The sequence below is a fragment of the Metarhizium album genome (genome assembly GCF_000804445.1).
Source record: "Metarhizium album ARSEF 1941 chromosome Unknown scaffold_2, whole genome shotgun sequence".
Classification (NCBI taxonomy): Eukaryota; Fungi; Ascomycota; class Sordariomycetes; order Hypocreales; family Clavicipitaceae; genus Metarhizium; species Metarhizium album.
The window spans coordinates 2,145,854-2,159,931 of record NW_024467576.1 but is presented as its reverse complement, the minus strand read 5'-3'; the positions used below and the strand labels follow the sequence as shown (position 1 = coordinate 2,159,931).

Below are 14,078 nucleotides of genomic sequence, written 5' to 3'. Positions count from 1 at the left end.
CTCGGAGTCCAGATGTCTGAGATAAACATGTGAAGAAATGGGAGAGAGAGGAGCCCAACGTGTCGCGAGTCGTGATGCGACATGGACCCCGGCAGGCAACTAACAAGGCTGTACTTCAGCACCTCCCACACCGTACCCGTGTCATCGTGGTTGCAGGTTCATGGGTTAGGGGAGTCGAGCAATGTAGTACGTAACTTAGTACTAGTACTAGCAAGGCCGACGACACGACGTGTGACGTGTGCTCGGTACTACTACATGGATAGTAGATAACAGGTCACGGCTCATCTGTGGCATCCCGGCAAGATGTCAATGATTAATTGATGACTGTGGAGCAATGAAGTCCTTGTGAATCGTCCAGGACGTGGACAGCGGGCTGATCCAAGCTCCTGGGACATCCGACGCCATTGCATCATTATTTTGACTGAAGACCGGGGGATCTGTCGAGATGTGCATCGTTATCCATCCCGGACAGCATCGACAGCAAACATACTGGGGAGTCGGGACGCCGTGTGTTCCATCGGCACTTGTATGGCTCGGGTTTGCCCTGTTTCAATCTCATGCCGCCCATTTCCTCTTAAGCAATCAACCAGGCATTGCCGACCAAATTTGCAAACATGCCAGCATTCGATCCATTCGTCTCCAAAGGCTGGGAACATGCTGACCTGAGTGGAACTGGCGTAACAAACAACATAGACAGCCGTCGAGAAATGAACAGCCCGTCATCGTACAGCGCATTGTGCTGACGTTTACACGTCTGCTGCTCGCTCTCGCCGATGGCGCAATATTCGACGGCTTCGGATCTCTATGCCCGCGCGTCGACTCGTGGACTTGTTGCCCGGTAGCCAGCTGCTACCTAGACGCTTGTTTCCGGGATACGTCCGTGGAGGGCTAGGCTATAAAGAAGTCATTTTCATCCAGCGCAGTCTATCTGAAGCAGGACAAAACAAAACATATTGCTTGACGACCCGCAGCCCAACTTCCACACGCAAACAGGCCACATATCTGACGGCTTATTCTTCCCGAGACCTTGTGGAGTTGCCATGCATGCGGCTTGTGATCCGACATTGCTTAGTCGTGAAGTGATCCTGTACAAATTCATCTTTTTGGATGAATCATTTACCTTGCACGTCACTTTTCGCTTAAATCCCGTCCACCGCCGTGTTACTTGTCACACGCGTGTTGTGGCCGAGTCGAGAGATATGTCTTCACCCCCTATGGCCACCGTCGTAAGTTGGAGGAACCACGGGATAGAAGTATTTTCTGAGGAAGCATGTCCTTGAAGCTTACTAATGGCTGCAGGGAAGCCAAGAGATGCCAGAAGTAGCTGATGCAATTATGGCTATACGGCGAGATGTTGGTGCCTTGAGGGTAGAAATCAGTCAAGGCCTTGACAAAGTACGCGATTCGAATTTGGGATTTGAAGAGCGGCTCCTTGATGTCGAAGAGACGTTTTTGAAAGACTTCACTACCCGACTTGACTCTCTAGCACTCGACAGCATGACCACCCGAGTCGACATACAAGCTCTGGGGCTGGATATTGACCAGGCCCATGACCATGTATGCACCACGCTTGACGAGCTTCGCAGCGGAATATTCAAAGCTGTGCAAGACTCGGACGGAGTTATATCTGGCAGACTTGACAGATTGTCAAAGGCCATCATCGACGTCAACAGTCGATCCAAACATGCCTTTCTGGAGATTGGCCGAGGCCTTGATGTGAACCACCATGCCTTTGTAACAAGGCTCGACGAAGTATCCGAGGATATCAATTCGACTGTCTGTAGAAAGATCGACAACGTAAACGACAATCTCAACAAGCTCGTTGTTGAGACAAGAGACCACCTGCAGGATCGGTTTGATGAGGTCCAAGAGGAAGTGGAGAGCTCACGTCGCCGAATACACGAGAAATTGAACAATGTACACGAGGCCCTTGCTGGCATCATGAATATTTCACGAGACAAAGTCCTTCGCAAGATGGAGCGGACCACATCATTGCTCAGCTCAATGCAACCGCTGATGCGCGAGCTGAGGAAGAGCCAAAAAGGGTAGCTTGTATCTCCTCCATGAACAAGGTTGACCCGCTGGTTTGGTTTGTATAGGTACGTCAAGTATGAGGCTGCGGTAGAAGGTGAGATGCTATGGGCTGCCTTTTGGCTCCTGAATTTGGCTCTAATGTCGAATATTTTAGGCCTCCATGATCCCGAATGTCATCCAGCGTCGAGTCAGAGCAGCGAAACCTCTCGTCGTAAAATGAGCTTAGGGTCAGTACTACGCCTTGTGAAATGAGAGCGACTTCGTATAGTCACGGGAAAATAGGTGGCGAGTGTAATTAGGCAATGGAGTCTTGTACTTCTTTTTCCATGTCGTTTCCCGGCTCGGTGGTGGATGCTTTTCGCGCACACGACGCATTGCCATTTCCCATAGCGGGCACGGAGAACAGAAGAATTCAGCCTTATCTAGACCGTGATGTGAGATTCTGTTGACGAACATAGTCGATGCCAAAGATGGTGTCACTAATCGATCTCTGCAGTCGGCTGATGTAGTATGTGGCCCAAGTCGTATCTTGAATCGTCGCGGGTCAAATGGTGTACGCCTTTATGGCAGTTGGTGCATCTCGAATGGGACTTTTCGCCGATTCTATACAATAAAGAAGGATGAGGGCACACCATTTTCGACTTCATCCTTGCACTTTTCTGATGCAGGAGTTCCAGCTGCGACTGGCCAGCTGGGTGGGTGAACGAGTCCAGGCCGTGACCGGTCGAGCGTCGAGCCATCGAGCTGTCCTGCAACAAGGGCTGAGTCAGGCCAGAGCAACAACAGAAGCTGAGGTGCCCAAATGACTCGGTGGAATTGATAAGTGGCAGCTCCTCGACCAGGCGTCAATGAGGGAGATTTGAGCTCTGGAGAGAACGAGAGGCAGCAATGCAGCTGCCAGACACGGCCCAAGTCCCCGCTCCCATGCTCCTTTGAGCCCTTTCTGTCTCTGCCTTTTCTTTTTTTCTTTCCTTTTTCTTTCCCTTTTCAGTCACCGCGGAGTATCTTTCGCCACAAATATTCTCGCCTCCAATTTTGCTGTGCCCGTCGTTCATTTTAAGCGCGTCGCAGCCCAAGGACGCTGGTGCACAACTTAATCACCGAATTCCCATGGGCACCGAAGGCTCCCTCGTCCACCTCAGTGATGGAGCTCGTTTGTTCGTCAAAGTACTGGGAGACAATGCCAGGTCCAAACAGCTAGTGATTGCTCTGCACGGCGGTCCTGGGGTGTCTGACCATCGAGAATCAGAAGCCTCATTTCAGTTCCTGTCGTCGCGGTTTCGAGTTTTGGTGTACGATGCGCGAGGCAGCGGACGCAGCGATCCCAAGGGTCCTTACACTCACGACCGATGGACTGCAGATATCGATGAACTGAGGTAAGTCCTGTCTCTGGTTGTTTTCGGTGGGACAAGAACGGAACGGCGCCAGTGTCCCTGACAATGCCCAGAATTTGGGCCGGCTCAGAGCCCGTTATTCTGGCGGGAGGCTCGTACGGCGGATATGTTGCACTGGAATACGCCATCAAATACCCCAACCACGTATCGGCGCTTATTTTGCGAGACACTTCAACGTCGGGACCTAAAGGAGCCATGTGCTGCCTTAAATCATCGCTCACATCCACCCGAATAAAAGTCGATGCGGATCGACAATACAGAGTTTGGACTGGCACTTTGAAAAGTAATGAGGATCTCCGAGCTAGTTTCTGCGAAATCCTCCCCATACTCGCAGCAGAAAAGATAAACCCCGAACCAGCGACGAGAGCGTTTGACCCAAGCCAGCTGAGATTGCACTTTGAGACACACAACTTCGCCATGAGCTACAATATGCCGCGGTTCGACGTGCGCTCCAAGTTGGGTGACATTTCCGCGCCGACCTTGATTGTGGTCGGACGACATGATGTCGTGGCGCCCGTGCAGTTTAGTGAAGAAATGCACGATTTGATGCCAAACTCCCAGTTGGCAATCTTTGAAAAATCTGGACATGATCCGTCGGCGGAGGAAGCAGACTCATTCCAAGAAAGAGTGACTCGATTTCTCGACTGTTTTAGGCTGTGATGTATCGTGCCCCGTCGTGAGGCTTTTTAGAGATGGCACTTGACTTCGGAGCATGGAACGGCGCATGCTATTCATTGCGGAATGAAAGTGTGTGAACAGAGCGACTGCCCGAATGGTTCTCCCATGCAAATTGAAGTCGCCAGGTTCACAGCAGGCCTTGTTCGAAGTCATGGTTATTCGAATGGCAGGACCGCGAGACACTTTGAATATCACCCGTCCATCTGCTTTCGGTAATAACAGCTTTATTTCTTTCGCAAAAATCTCGGACAATCCGGCCGAGCGGGCCAACCCCCATGGGTTGCTCGTCGCAGAAAGTTGTCGTTTGCAGTGACGTGGGCAAGCTACAGTTTTAGACCAAGGCGCGTGTCTGACGGCATCCCAGAGACCATGACGCGTTGTCCTATTCCAAGAGCGCGCCATGTGTGCTTGGCCGCCACAGTATTTCAAGAAGAGCACGTGGACAGTGCAAGGATAATGACCGTGACCGCGTGTCATCTGTCATCCGCCCGTGCAACGGCATCACTCTCATGTCAGACCTGCCTAGGTAAGCAGATTCTCGCCAAGTTTGTCAGCCTTCAGTGCTCAATAGTGGTTGCTCAGTCTACAATGTGGGATATGTAACGGACTTGTCCTCGTTATTACTCTCGTCGACTGTGGGCGACTGCGTCGTTTTGCCAGGCCAAAGGCAACGGCACACAGCCTTGAGGCAACGGCACACAGCCTTTGTAAGACGAAGCCAACAACGCAAAAAATGGTGAATAAGGCTCAGACAGTTGGTCCAAATGCTCGATTTCAGATGTATGGAATGATTTTGGGCCATAACGGGGATTCAACCTAAATTTAATGTAGGCATTGCACGAGACCGGCCAAGAAGCTCACAAGGTCGTCCAAAGACGTCGGGTCCTCAGGTCACTTACAAGGCTCGTCCAAGCCCTTTGCAGCAAACTCAAGAAGTGGCGCATTCTCTTGTTTGAAGGAACGATAGGAAAGCTCAATGGCATATACTCTCCTCCAAGGCGTAAATTTAGCGCGCAAGCCAGGCATGGTCAAAGACAAGCATCGCGCGAGATCAACCACATCACGTAGAGATTTAACATGAGCGTGCTCGCAGCAAAGAAACTTGAGACTCTAAAAGCCGTCTAATTTAAGCACTTGGTCTCATGACCGCTGAATCGGACCACCGCCTGCCGGTTTGCGTGCCTGAGGTCGAAGCCACGAGAGTGTCAGTCTAGATGAGTCGGACTGTCAAGAGTGTCAGTCTAGCTTGGACAGACTGTTCAGAGTGTTTATCAAGATGACCCAAGGCTTGGCAGGTGCTCATCTTCCTATAGTTTCTCCTTCCTCCCTTTCCTTCCCAGTCTCTTTCTCCTCCTTCTCAAGTCTCTCCTTCCTCGTTCTCCAGGGCCTTTCCGAGAAGCAAAGCAACACTTCATCGCATCTGCTGAAATCTGACACCGCTCTCATCCACGAGGGGATGATAAGTTATTACACCTGCTCTTGCAAGCACAAAGTACATTCTTATTTTCTCACCTGATCTCTTACCCTTCGCCTTTGGTAGTTGCTACCGCGAGTGAGTGTCTTTTTTTTTTTTTTTGCTGGGTCATCGTATTCTCTTCGGCTCTCGAGGTTCAGAGTTTGGGAAAGGTGATCAAGGTCTTAAATCACATCGTGCTATCCTTTTTATCCCTTTCGAGATTCTTATGCTAGTCGCTTCGCGCTGGTCAGGCTTTCCATTCCATCTACCATTCAGCTAACGGTTGTGTCAGGACGAGAACGGAAAAAAGAACTCGCACCAGTTATCATGGCTTGCCACGGATCCGTGGCCAAAATGGGACGCCTTACACGTGGTTTCAAATCCGTAAGGAAATCCTCCTCGGACGATCATCTTACATCTCCGAGTCCGTTGCGCGGCGGCGGCGTGTGTGAGTATTTCCTCCTTGGATACTCATTGTCTTTGATCCATGGCTCCCCTCCGCTCTGCTATTTCTTTCCATATCCAGGCTGGTTCATATTGATGCCTCCAAGCTCCATATTGTTGACAGTTTGACATCCCTTCTCCCCAGTGTTTCTGGGACGACTCTGCCACTAAGGCGGTATCATGTTGAATGTCTGAGTGGTGAACATTGACTCTTTGGGCACACCATGCTCTCTTTACATACATACGTGATGTTTGCATGAAAGATGCGGATTCCGTTTCCCGTGACTCTCGATTGCTGCAGTTCCTGTTTGAGACAACTCAGACAGCAGTCTTCCTGACTACAGCAAAATTAAATTTGCTACACATTCATCTGCTAACATTCGTCCAGCTCTCGGGCCACGTTACGCCAGTGCCACTGCATCTCCGACCCCAAAGCTTCAGTAACAATAAGCCATGCTCACTTTCATTCACCTGCCATGGCGACTAACACACTCCAGGAGCCACCGGCGCAAAACGGCCTCTGATGACGGAACGCCAAAATCTACCAAGTTAGTACCATCCGTCTTCGAATCCTTTGAACAATGTTAATGATGTCGCACAGTTCATCAGCTTTCCTGGTTGGCTCTAGCGTTGAAGACGACATTTTCACCGAAGCGTCGTCTGAAACCCCGGCCAAGGCATCTGTGACCAACAAAGAAACACAGCTCCAAGTATTTGACGGTTCCCCAGCGAAGCTAGACGCCCAAGTGATCTACCCAGGCACTGCCTGCATGTTCGTTGCAAAGTAAGCATCGCGCTCTGTTAGTGGCTTGGTAGTTTCTAACAGTTTTTCTTTTCTTAGTCTTTCTCAGCCCTACGAGGACAAGGTTCTCGAATTCGAAGTCACCAAGATTTTTAGCCAATTTGGAGAGGTGTGGGTGAAAATCAAACGAGATTGTTATCAAATGCCCTTCGCATTTTGCCAGTTCACCGTAAGAAACTATAAGTAGTCATCGTTACCCGAATTGGAGGGCAAGTGCTAAGCAAGAGTCTTGCAGAATGACAATGATGCTCAAAGAGCAGAGAAGTTTGGCAAAGGAATGAAAATTCTCGGACGGCCTTGCCGTACTGAGATGGCTCGCGCTCAGTGTACGTGACTTCTCCATCTTCCCGGATTACCGGCTGACTTGATTAGCTTCGTTTCTTGTCTCGAAGAAGAGTGGCATGCCTATCACAATTTCTGAGGCTACAACGCTCCTCAGTCAGCTCGGCGAAGTCGCAAAGGCTGAATTTGCGGACGACGGGATTCAACGATCTCTCGGTTTCCCGCCGTCTGTTCTAGTCACATACAAAATGTATGACGCTAGACGTGAACCAGTCAGAGTAAGCCTCCGAATTTCCTCTTCAAAGTCCGTACATTCCATGCTAAATCTAATATCTGTGGCAGTACTTTGCGCAAGATCAAACATATGTGGTCGTAGCCAACAATCCCAAACGACACAATAATATCGTGTCTTCTGCGTCTAAGTGGGACGGCGGCGATGCACTTATGCAAAGATATGACAAGGATCGTCGCTCGGCATACGTTGGGAACCTCCCTCCCGACATGACTGAGAACGTTCTCCGAGATCTTGCCGGCTCGAGCGGTGAGGTTTTGGGTGTTCAGATATATAAGAGGGACATTCCAGGCAAACCTGGTATATTCCATCTCCAAACGCCCTCTAAATGGTGTTTGTTAGACTGACGCTTGCCCTAGGACAAACAAACTGCTTTGCATTCGTTGAGTTTGCGAGACCAGACGGTGCTGACGACCTAATTACAACCATGGTGACTAGAATCGCAGCGAGAGCCAGGACTTTCTATCAATGCTGACATTTTTACTTCAGAACAACACAGATATCGACGGCAACTCCATTCGGGTAGAGCGTAAACATTCTCGAACATTTGAGACTCCACGACGCGAAGCCGGATATCGAAGCTGCTGGTCGACTCTCCCCAGACGTCGCGCTGGAAGTTCCTTTATTGACGATAGTGCATCAACCACAAAGCGAGCTGAGTCCCCGAACCGGCGTATGAACTACAACAAATCATTCTCTTATGGACAGAACCGACGACCCCGCCAGACCATCTTCAATATCGACACGTCTGTCGGCAAAGCCATGTCCTCTCTCAATCTTGAGCAAGCCTCAGAAAAGATGGAGGGAGTTCAACCCCAACATGACTCTCGAGGTTTTGGCTCCCCAAGTAAGAAGTCAGTTGAGTTTGAACTGCCCAGCGGACCTTCCTCCGGAACTCGCGCCGAAACTTGCCCGACTACTCCCACAGTTGGGGCGGTGAGTGACGATCAGCACGTGGCAAGTCCGATCCTCTCGGACGATGATTCCGGCACTCTAACAGCTGTCAACACTGTTCCGGCTCCGCAGATCTCTCCAGGTGTTATGATGCCGCCTCCTTTTGCTTGGGCGCCATTTTACCAACCATACCCGCAGAGCTATCAGTATATGGCGGGACCATTCACTCCTCATCAACCAGTGAATGAAGGCATGGTGCCATCATATATGACCCCTCAATACCCTGCTCATCCGACCATGATTTATCAAAACATGATGATGCCAACGCCGGCTATGATGGCTGCTCCTCCTACCCCAACGGGACGATTTCGTGGTTCGGATCACCACAAGGGACATGACGGAGGGTCCAACACCAAGAACTAATCCCAGTAAAAAAAAAACTTTTTTAGTTTCCTTGTTTCTTTCCTATCTACTTACTTTTGAAAGATCTCTCTTTCTCTCTTACACACACACACACACACACAAACAGAAAAAAAAATGCTATTTCCCTTGGCCAAGAGGCACAAGGGGGAAAGAACCTCGTTTGCAAACGGGCTCCCCAGTGGCCGGTCGATAAGCCGTGCTCTTTTCCGGAGTTGTGCATATTAAAACTCTTTCGAATTGCTGTAGTTTTCAAGTCTTTACCTGGAAAGAATGCGGGAGAGAGCGTTTAGGGCAAGAAATGGCGGCCATCGACCATATTGCCGATAATAAGACGGGCACGGGGAGGACTTGTTTGAGTATTTCAGGAAATCGTAGCTGGAGATAGGATAGTCCTTTCTGGGGACGGCGCAAGGAATGGATGTCCTGTAATCTAGAAATTCATTTGGCTAATAGGGCCAGATAATTTGCGACCTGTAATGTAGAGTTTTGTTCACAATGCACAGGTCCCGACATGATGATATTTGAGGAAACTCTTTCTTTCAGTAGGATGACGGTGGACTTTGGGAAACCATGACCGCAAAGGCCATTCACACGAGCTCAGTTTCCTTGGAGCTTTGTGCCACGACAATGGTTTTCCTTGAGCATCATGGAAGCCCTTGTGAAACGCCGAGTTTGCGCCTGGAGTCTGCGGAAGGCATTGCTGAATTCCCGATGGGCATGGGTTGGTATGGTGACGACACTGAGGACGTGCAAATGCTGTCATCCCGGGAGGGAACCGCAGGTGCTGAAGAAGCGCGCCTCGACGAATGCGGCCGCAAGTTGAAACCTGCCCCGAGAAGGCCCTGGATTGCCTCCTTTGCTGTGTTTGATTCCAGTCGGCCCGCTGTTGGAGCATTGAGAGCTCTAACGGGCGAAAGATGCAAGCTGACGACGTGCGCTGCGGAACGGGACAGTTTAACACAAAACCGGGCCCCACAATGGAAGCACACCAGCTCAGTGCCCTCGAGTGAACGTAAATACGCTAACGAAACTCCCGACATCAGAAGTACCTACTCAAGTACCCATCATGAATCCAATAGTTCATATCCCACGACAGGCAAAGCTCCAGTCACCCCCCACTGCAAAACGCCAATAATTCTAAGCCGTTTTAGGCGGTGGTGCTGCGACTTTTCCGAGCTACCTTTTTTTTTTTTTTTTTTTTTTGCCCATCTCCTACATCTCGCCCAGTGGACAACGTGCTCACGCGACTGCAGAGGCGTGGATTCCCTTCTCCTTCACTCGCTCGCTCCCGGCAATTCATTCAACGAATCCGCGAGAAGAGCCTCTGAAAACTTAACTCATGGGTCAACCATCTTTCCCGGCATCTAATGCCCTCATCTACCTCACTTATGGAGCCTTCTTGTACGCAACGACTATTACCTCAAACCACAATGTATGGCGAGTGCTAACCTCTTTGGCACAGGGTTCTAGGAACGGGGATCGCTTGGAGAATGAGAAATCAGTCCAAGCAGGATTTCCTGAACAGCAACGGAACACAGAGTGGTGAGCAAACAATGTACAGGACATATGGGCAAAGGACTCGAAATGACCTCAAGAAACGGATGGAGACGAGGACGCAGGGCTCAGCTAACTCCATCTTTCCTTCAGCCTTTCCTCTTGCTCTCAACTTTATCGCCTCTGGTGAGTCGAGCCGTTACGATCCAGCTACAGCATCATGTTTCCAGAGCGGTGGCCTTTGCAACTTGCAGATTCAACAATGACACCCACGCGGACCCCTTTACAAGGGATCCGTCACATTTACATCAAATATACCGAAGCAGGAGCAGAGTCAGCTTGAATGAGTAGGTCCATTCCCTGATCTTATTCCTCGCCTCTCTTGGCGACGAGGTTATGATGCCTTCTTTTCTCGTGCTCCTAATCGTCTGGCACAAGCCTGTTGGTGTCGTTAGCCAGCAGCCGTCCTGCCTTGGCGGAATAGAAATGTTTCTCCATGTACCACGTGGAGAAAAGCATCAAATGTCTTCGTCGCGAGAGGGGAGGGGATGCGGCTCACTACGGGCGCCGATTTGAAGCGAGGCACGCGATCCAACTCCTGGACGGCATTGTTTCGGGAGAGATCTTGTACCATGTGGATCTGAAGCTGAGATTGCACCGTGATTACTCGATCAAGTTAATGCTTGCGTGGGAAATGTGTTGCCGCTCCGACCCGTCCCTGACTTTCTGCCCTGTCCCATTTCGTTTGCATACCACTGACCCGTGCAGCTCTCGGCGCCGGCATCCTCTTCTCCTATCCCGAGCTGGCAACCATCACTGGTGTCCAGGGAGTCGTTGTCTACGCCCTGGCATCGGCGTTGCCCATGCTCGTTTTCGGAGCTCTAGGGCCCATTATCCGCCGCAAGTGTCCCGAAGGTTTCGTCTTGACGGAGTGGACGCGACAGCGCTACGGAACAGTCGCCATGTTGTACCTCAGCTTCATGACCCTGGTGACGTTGTTCCTGTACATGGTGGCAGAGTTGTCTGCTCTCGGTCAGGTTGTCAATACATTGACCGGGATCGACGGCCTGCCTGTGATCATCGTGGAATGCGTCATTACGACCATTTATACCTGTTGGAACCTCCCTGCCCCAGACCTTGTCATCGAACTGCACTGGGCGCTAACAAGGTGATAGCTTTAGGTGGTTTCAAGATTTCTTTCCTTACGGACGTCATTCAAGGTGGCATGGTCGTTGGCCTCATCATCATCGCCACCATCACCGTTGGTGCCAAGACGGAAATCAAGCGTGAGCTCATCGACTCGTCGCACCTCCTGGAACCGAGCCTTCTTGGTTGGCAGCTCCTGTACATTCTGCCCGTTGCCGTCCTCACAAACGACTTCTTCCTGTCCAGTTTCTGGCTGCGAACATTTTCTTCCAAGTCCGACAGAGATCTCTGGATTGGTGTATCTGTCGCCATGGCCGTCATCCTCTGCATCCTGACTCTTGTCGGCTGTACTGGCTTGATTGCGGCCTGGTCTGGCGCGTGGCCGGGCGAGCCAGAGCAGGCGGGTTCATTGGCCTTTTTCCTCCTGCTTCAGCGGCTACCCAGCTGGGTCGTTGGTGTTGTTCTCGTCATGGTTGTCTCCCTCAGCACCGCTGCCTTTGACAGTCTGCAGTCGGCCATGGTTTCTTCCGCCTCCAACGACCTGTTCCGCAACCGCCTGAACATCTGGTACATCCGCGGCATGGTTGTTGTCATCATAATTCCCGTCGTGGTTGTTGCTCTCCGCGCATCGTCCATTCTGCAGATCTACCTCATCAGCGATCTGCTCTCCGCAGCCACCATTCCCGTCTTGTGCCTCGGTCTCAGCGACCGCCTCTACTGGTGGCGCGGCTTTGAAGTGGTCGTCGGTGGTCTGGGCGGTATCCTGACCGTCTTCATCTTTGGTGCTGCGTACTACAAGGATGCCCGGCGAGGCGCCCAGTTACTTCTCATTCAGAATGGTCTGTATGCCAATGACTGGAGCGCATTTGGCGCGTTTGTTGCTGCTCCAGTTGGCGGCATTGCTTGGGGCTTTGCTGCTCTCGCTCTGCGTTTGTCGTTTCAGTATGTGCGGGCCAGGGTCCGCCGTGAACCCTTTGACGCGCTGGATCGGCCTCCTACGGCCCGTACCGTCTGCGAGGCCGACATGCCGGATGAGGTGGTGGCTGCCTCACCCAAGTCGGGCAAGTTTTTTTAACTCCGCTAGCGATCTGCATGGACGGCGAGTGCAAGCGAACTTGTGCGATTGCCGAGCACAGGGTTTGTCGTCGTGTTCAGGAACGTAAAATAAAGGGGAACAGTCGGCGCATACAGCCCCCTCAGGTGCTACTATGGCATGTTTCAACATTGGAGAGGTCAAACATATAGGCGTGGGTCGAGCATAGCATGAAACCCATCGTACAAATGCTAGACGGGTGAAACATAAATCCAATCTAACCAAAAATTGACCATTTTCGCTCCCATGCATATGCTACGGTACAAGTACAAAAGACGGTGACAAAGCCACGCGTCTAGTTTACATTGTCAAGCACCACGTCTGGCCATGACATGCCCTGCTTTTTCCGGACACGTTCTCCCTCCCGTCCTCTGATTCATTTCGTCGCCGAACCAGTCCACCCCGCCCGCCTGGCCTGCTCTTTGTCTATGACGGCCTTCTCCCGCAAGTAGGCGTCCAACGTCGTCGCCGAGGTAGTACCCCATATGCGCCAGGGCGAGGTCTCAAACGTCCTCTGGTTCGCCTGTCTCGACAGCACGACGTACTCAATCTTTTCTTGCAGCCTCAAGCTTCCCGGGACGGTCTCGCCCGTCGCAGCACTGACCCTGGACGCCTGCTGCGTCGACGCAATCGCCACGACGGCCTGCTCCGTAACCACGCTCCTGTCAAAGGGGTTCACCTCGTGGATCTGATGAGACTTCAACCGGGGGTAGAACAGGCCCCCGTTGTACCGGACCACCTCGAAGCGCACGCGCTCCTTGGGATCACGGCGGTCAATCGCCGCGCCGAGCTTCTTGGCAAACTCCCCGAGACAGATCTTGTTCAGGGTGACCTTGTCGCCGGCGGCAAAGGCCTCCAGCATCTCGCGGTACATGGCTTTTGCTGTGGGCGCAATGGCGCGCCGGCGTGCTTTCCACCTCGGCCGCGTCGTCCAGCTCGGCATCGACTTGAGCTTGAAGTTGAGCACCGACGTGGCGCAGAGCAGCCAGTGCCTCAGGCGCGACATCTGGTACTGGACGAACTCGTACGGCGCCCTGGGCTGCCGCGACAGCGGGAGGGAGACGAAGGTGCCTGGCGGCGTGTCAGTTGCGCGGTGAACGAAGCGTTGGCTGTTTTTTTTCTTTTGTTTCTTTTGTTTTTTTTCGGGGGGGTTACGGACCTGGGAAGAGAGGGCCGCCGCCGTCCTTGAAGTATTCGGCATTGGCGAGCTTTTGGAGGTCCGACATGCTCTGCTCCTTGGCCATTTTGGCCGAGCTCTGGCGAGACGCCCGGTCTAGTTCTCGGACAATCTTGTTCCTGCCGGGCACGGAGGCATATTGTCTCGCGCCTTGGACGGCCAGGGCTCCCCTCGCCGCGGCACGGCGCAGCGGATGCGAGGAGCCGGTCCGCCAGGCTGCGGCCAGCGACGCCATGTCGAACAACTGCCCTGACAAAGTAGCAAGTGGGTGAGTCTGATGCCGCCGGCGTGGAGGAGACTTGTAGGAGACGGGTGATGATGGAAATTGTCGGCGCAAAGCCGCTGTTCTGGACGCCGACTAATTCATCCGAAGCACCCCGAGCAGCTCACCCGTCACGACCCACTTTTCCCGCACAATTAGAAAGTCCGAAGGGTGAGACTACGCTCACCTCTGCAACCTTCCAGGAGC

At 52.1% G+C, this 14,078-nt stretch overlaps 5 protein-coding genes across 5 annotated transcripts; 4 read left to right on the top strand and 1 right to left on the bottom strand.

Annotated features, from left to right (window-relative positions):
• Positions 1-1,199: 1,199 nt before the first annotated feature.
• On the top strand, positions 1,200-2,049 carry MAM_01749 (uncharacterized protein; the record flags this gene model as incomplete). The annotated part of the gene is made up of 2 exons (XM_040820548.1): positions 1,200-1,226; positions 1,300-2,049. The coding sequence occupies 2 exons, from the start codon at positions 1,200-1,202 to the stop codon at positions 2,047-2,049; spliced, it is 777 nt and encodes a 258-aa protein (XP_040682036.1).
• A 1,095-nt stretch (positions 2,050-3,144) lies between these two features.
• On the top strand, positions 3,145-4,088 carry MAM_01748 (alpha/beta hydrolase fold protein; the record flags this gene model as incomplete). The annotated part of the gene is made up of 2 exons (XM_040820547.1): positions 3,145-3,410; positions 3,482-4,088. 2 exons carry the CDS (start codon positions 3,145-3,147, stop codon positions 4,086-4,088), a joined length of 873 nt encoding a protein of 290 aa, XP_040682035.1.
• Positions 4,089-5,889: 1,801 nt separating this feature from the next.
• MAM_01747 (Nucleotide-binding, alpha-beta plait) lies at positions 5,890-8,699 on the top strand (the record flags this gene model as incomplete). Its single annotated transcript, XM_040820546.1, has 10 exons — positions 5,890-6,010; positions 6,395-6,446; positions 6,504-6,554; positions 6,608-6,790; positions 6,848-6,977; positions 7,044-7,134; positions 7,181-7,368; positions 7,433-7,682; positions 7,742-7,812; positions 7,872-8,699. The coding sequence occupies 10 exons, from the start codon at positions 5,890-5,892 to the stop codon at positions 8,697-8,699; spliced, it is 1,965 nt and encodes a 654-aa protein (XP_040682034.1).
• A 1,339-nt stretch (positions 8,700-10,038) lies between these two features.
• On the top strand, positions 10,039-12,414 carry MAM_01746 (urea transporter; the record flags this gene model as incomplete). Its single annotated transcript, XM_040820545.1, has 4 exons — positions 10,039-10,100; positions 10,162-10,379; positions 10,962-11,306; positions 11,369-12,414. The coding sequence occupies 4 exons, from the start codon at positions 10,039-10,041 to the stop codon at positions 12,412-12,414; spliced, it is 1,671 nt and encodes a 556-aa protein (XP_040682033.1).
• A 394-nt stretch (positions 12,415-12,808) lies between these two features.
• MAM_01745 (uncharacterized protein) lies at positions 12,809-13,844 on the bottom strand (the record flags this gene model as incomplete). The annotated part of the gene is made up of 2 exons (XM_040820544.1): positions 12,809-13,503; positions 13,592-13,844. The coding sequence occupies 2 exons, from the start codon at positions 13,842-13,844 to the stop codon at positions 12,809-12,811; spliced, it is 948 nt and encodes a 315-aa protein (XP_040682032.1).
• Positions 13,845-14,078: the final 234 nt, after the last annotated feature.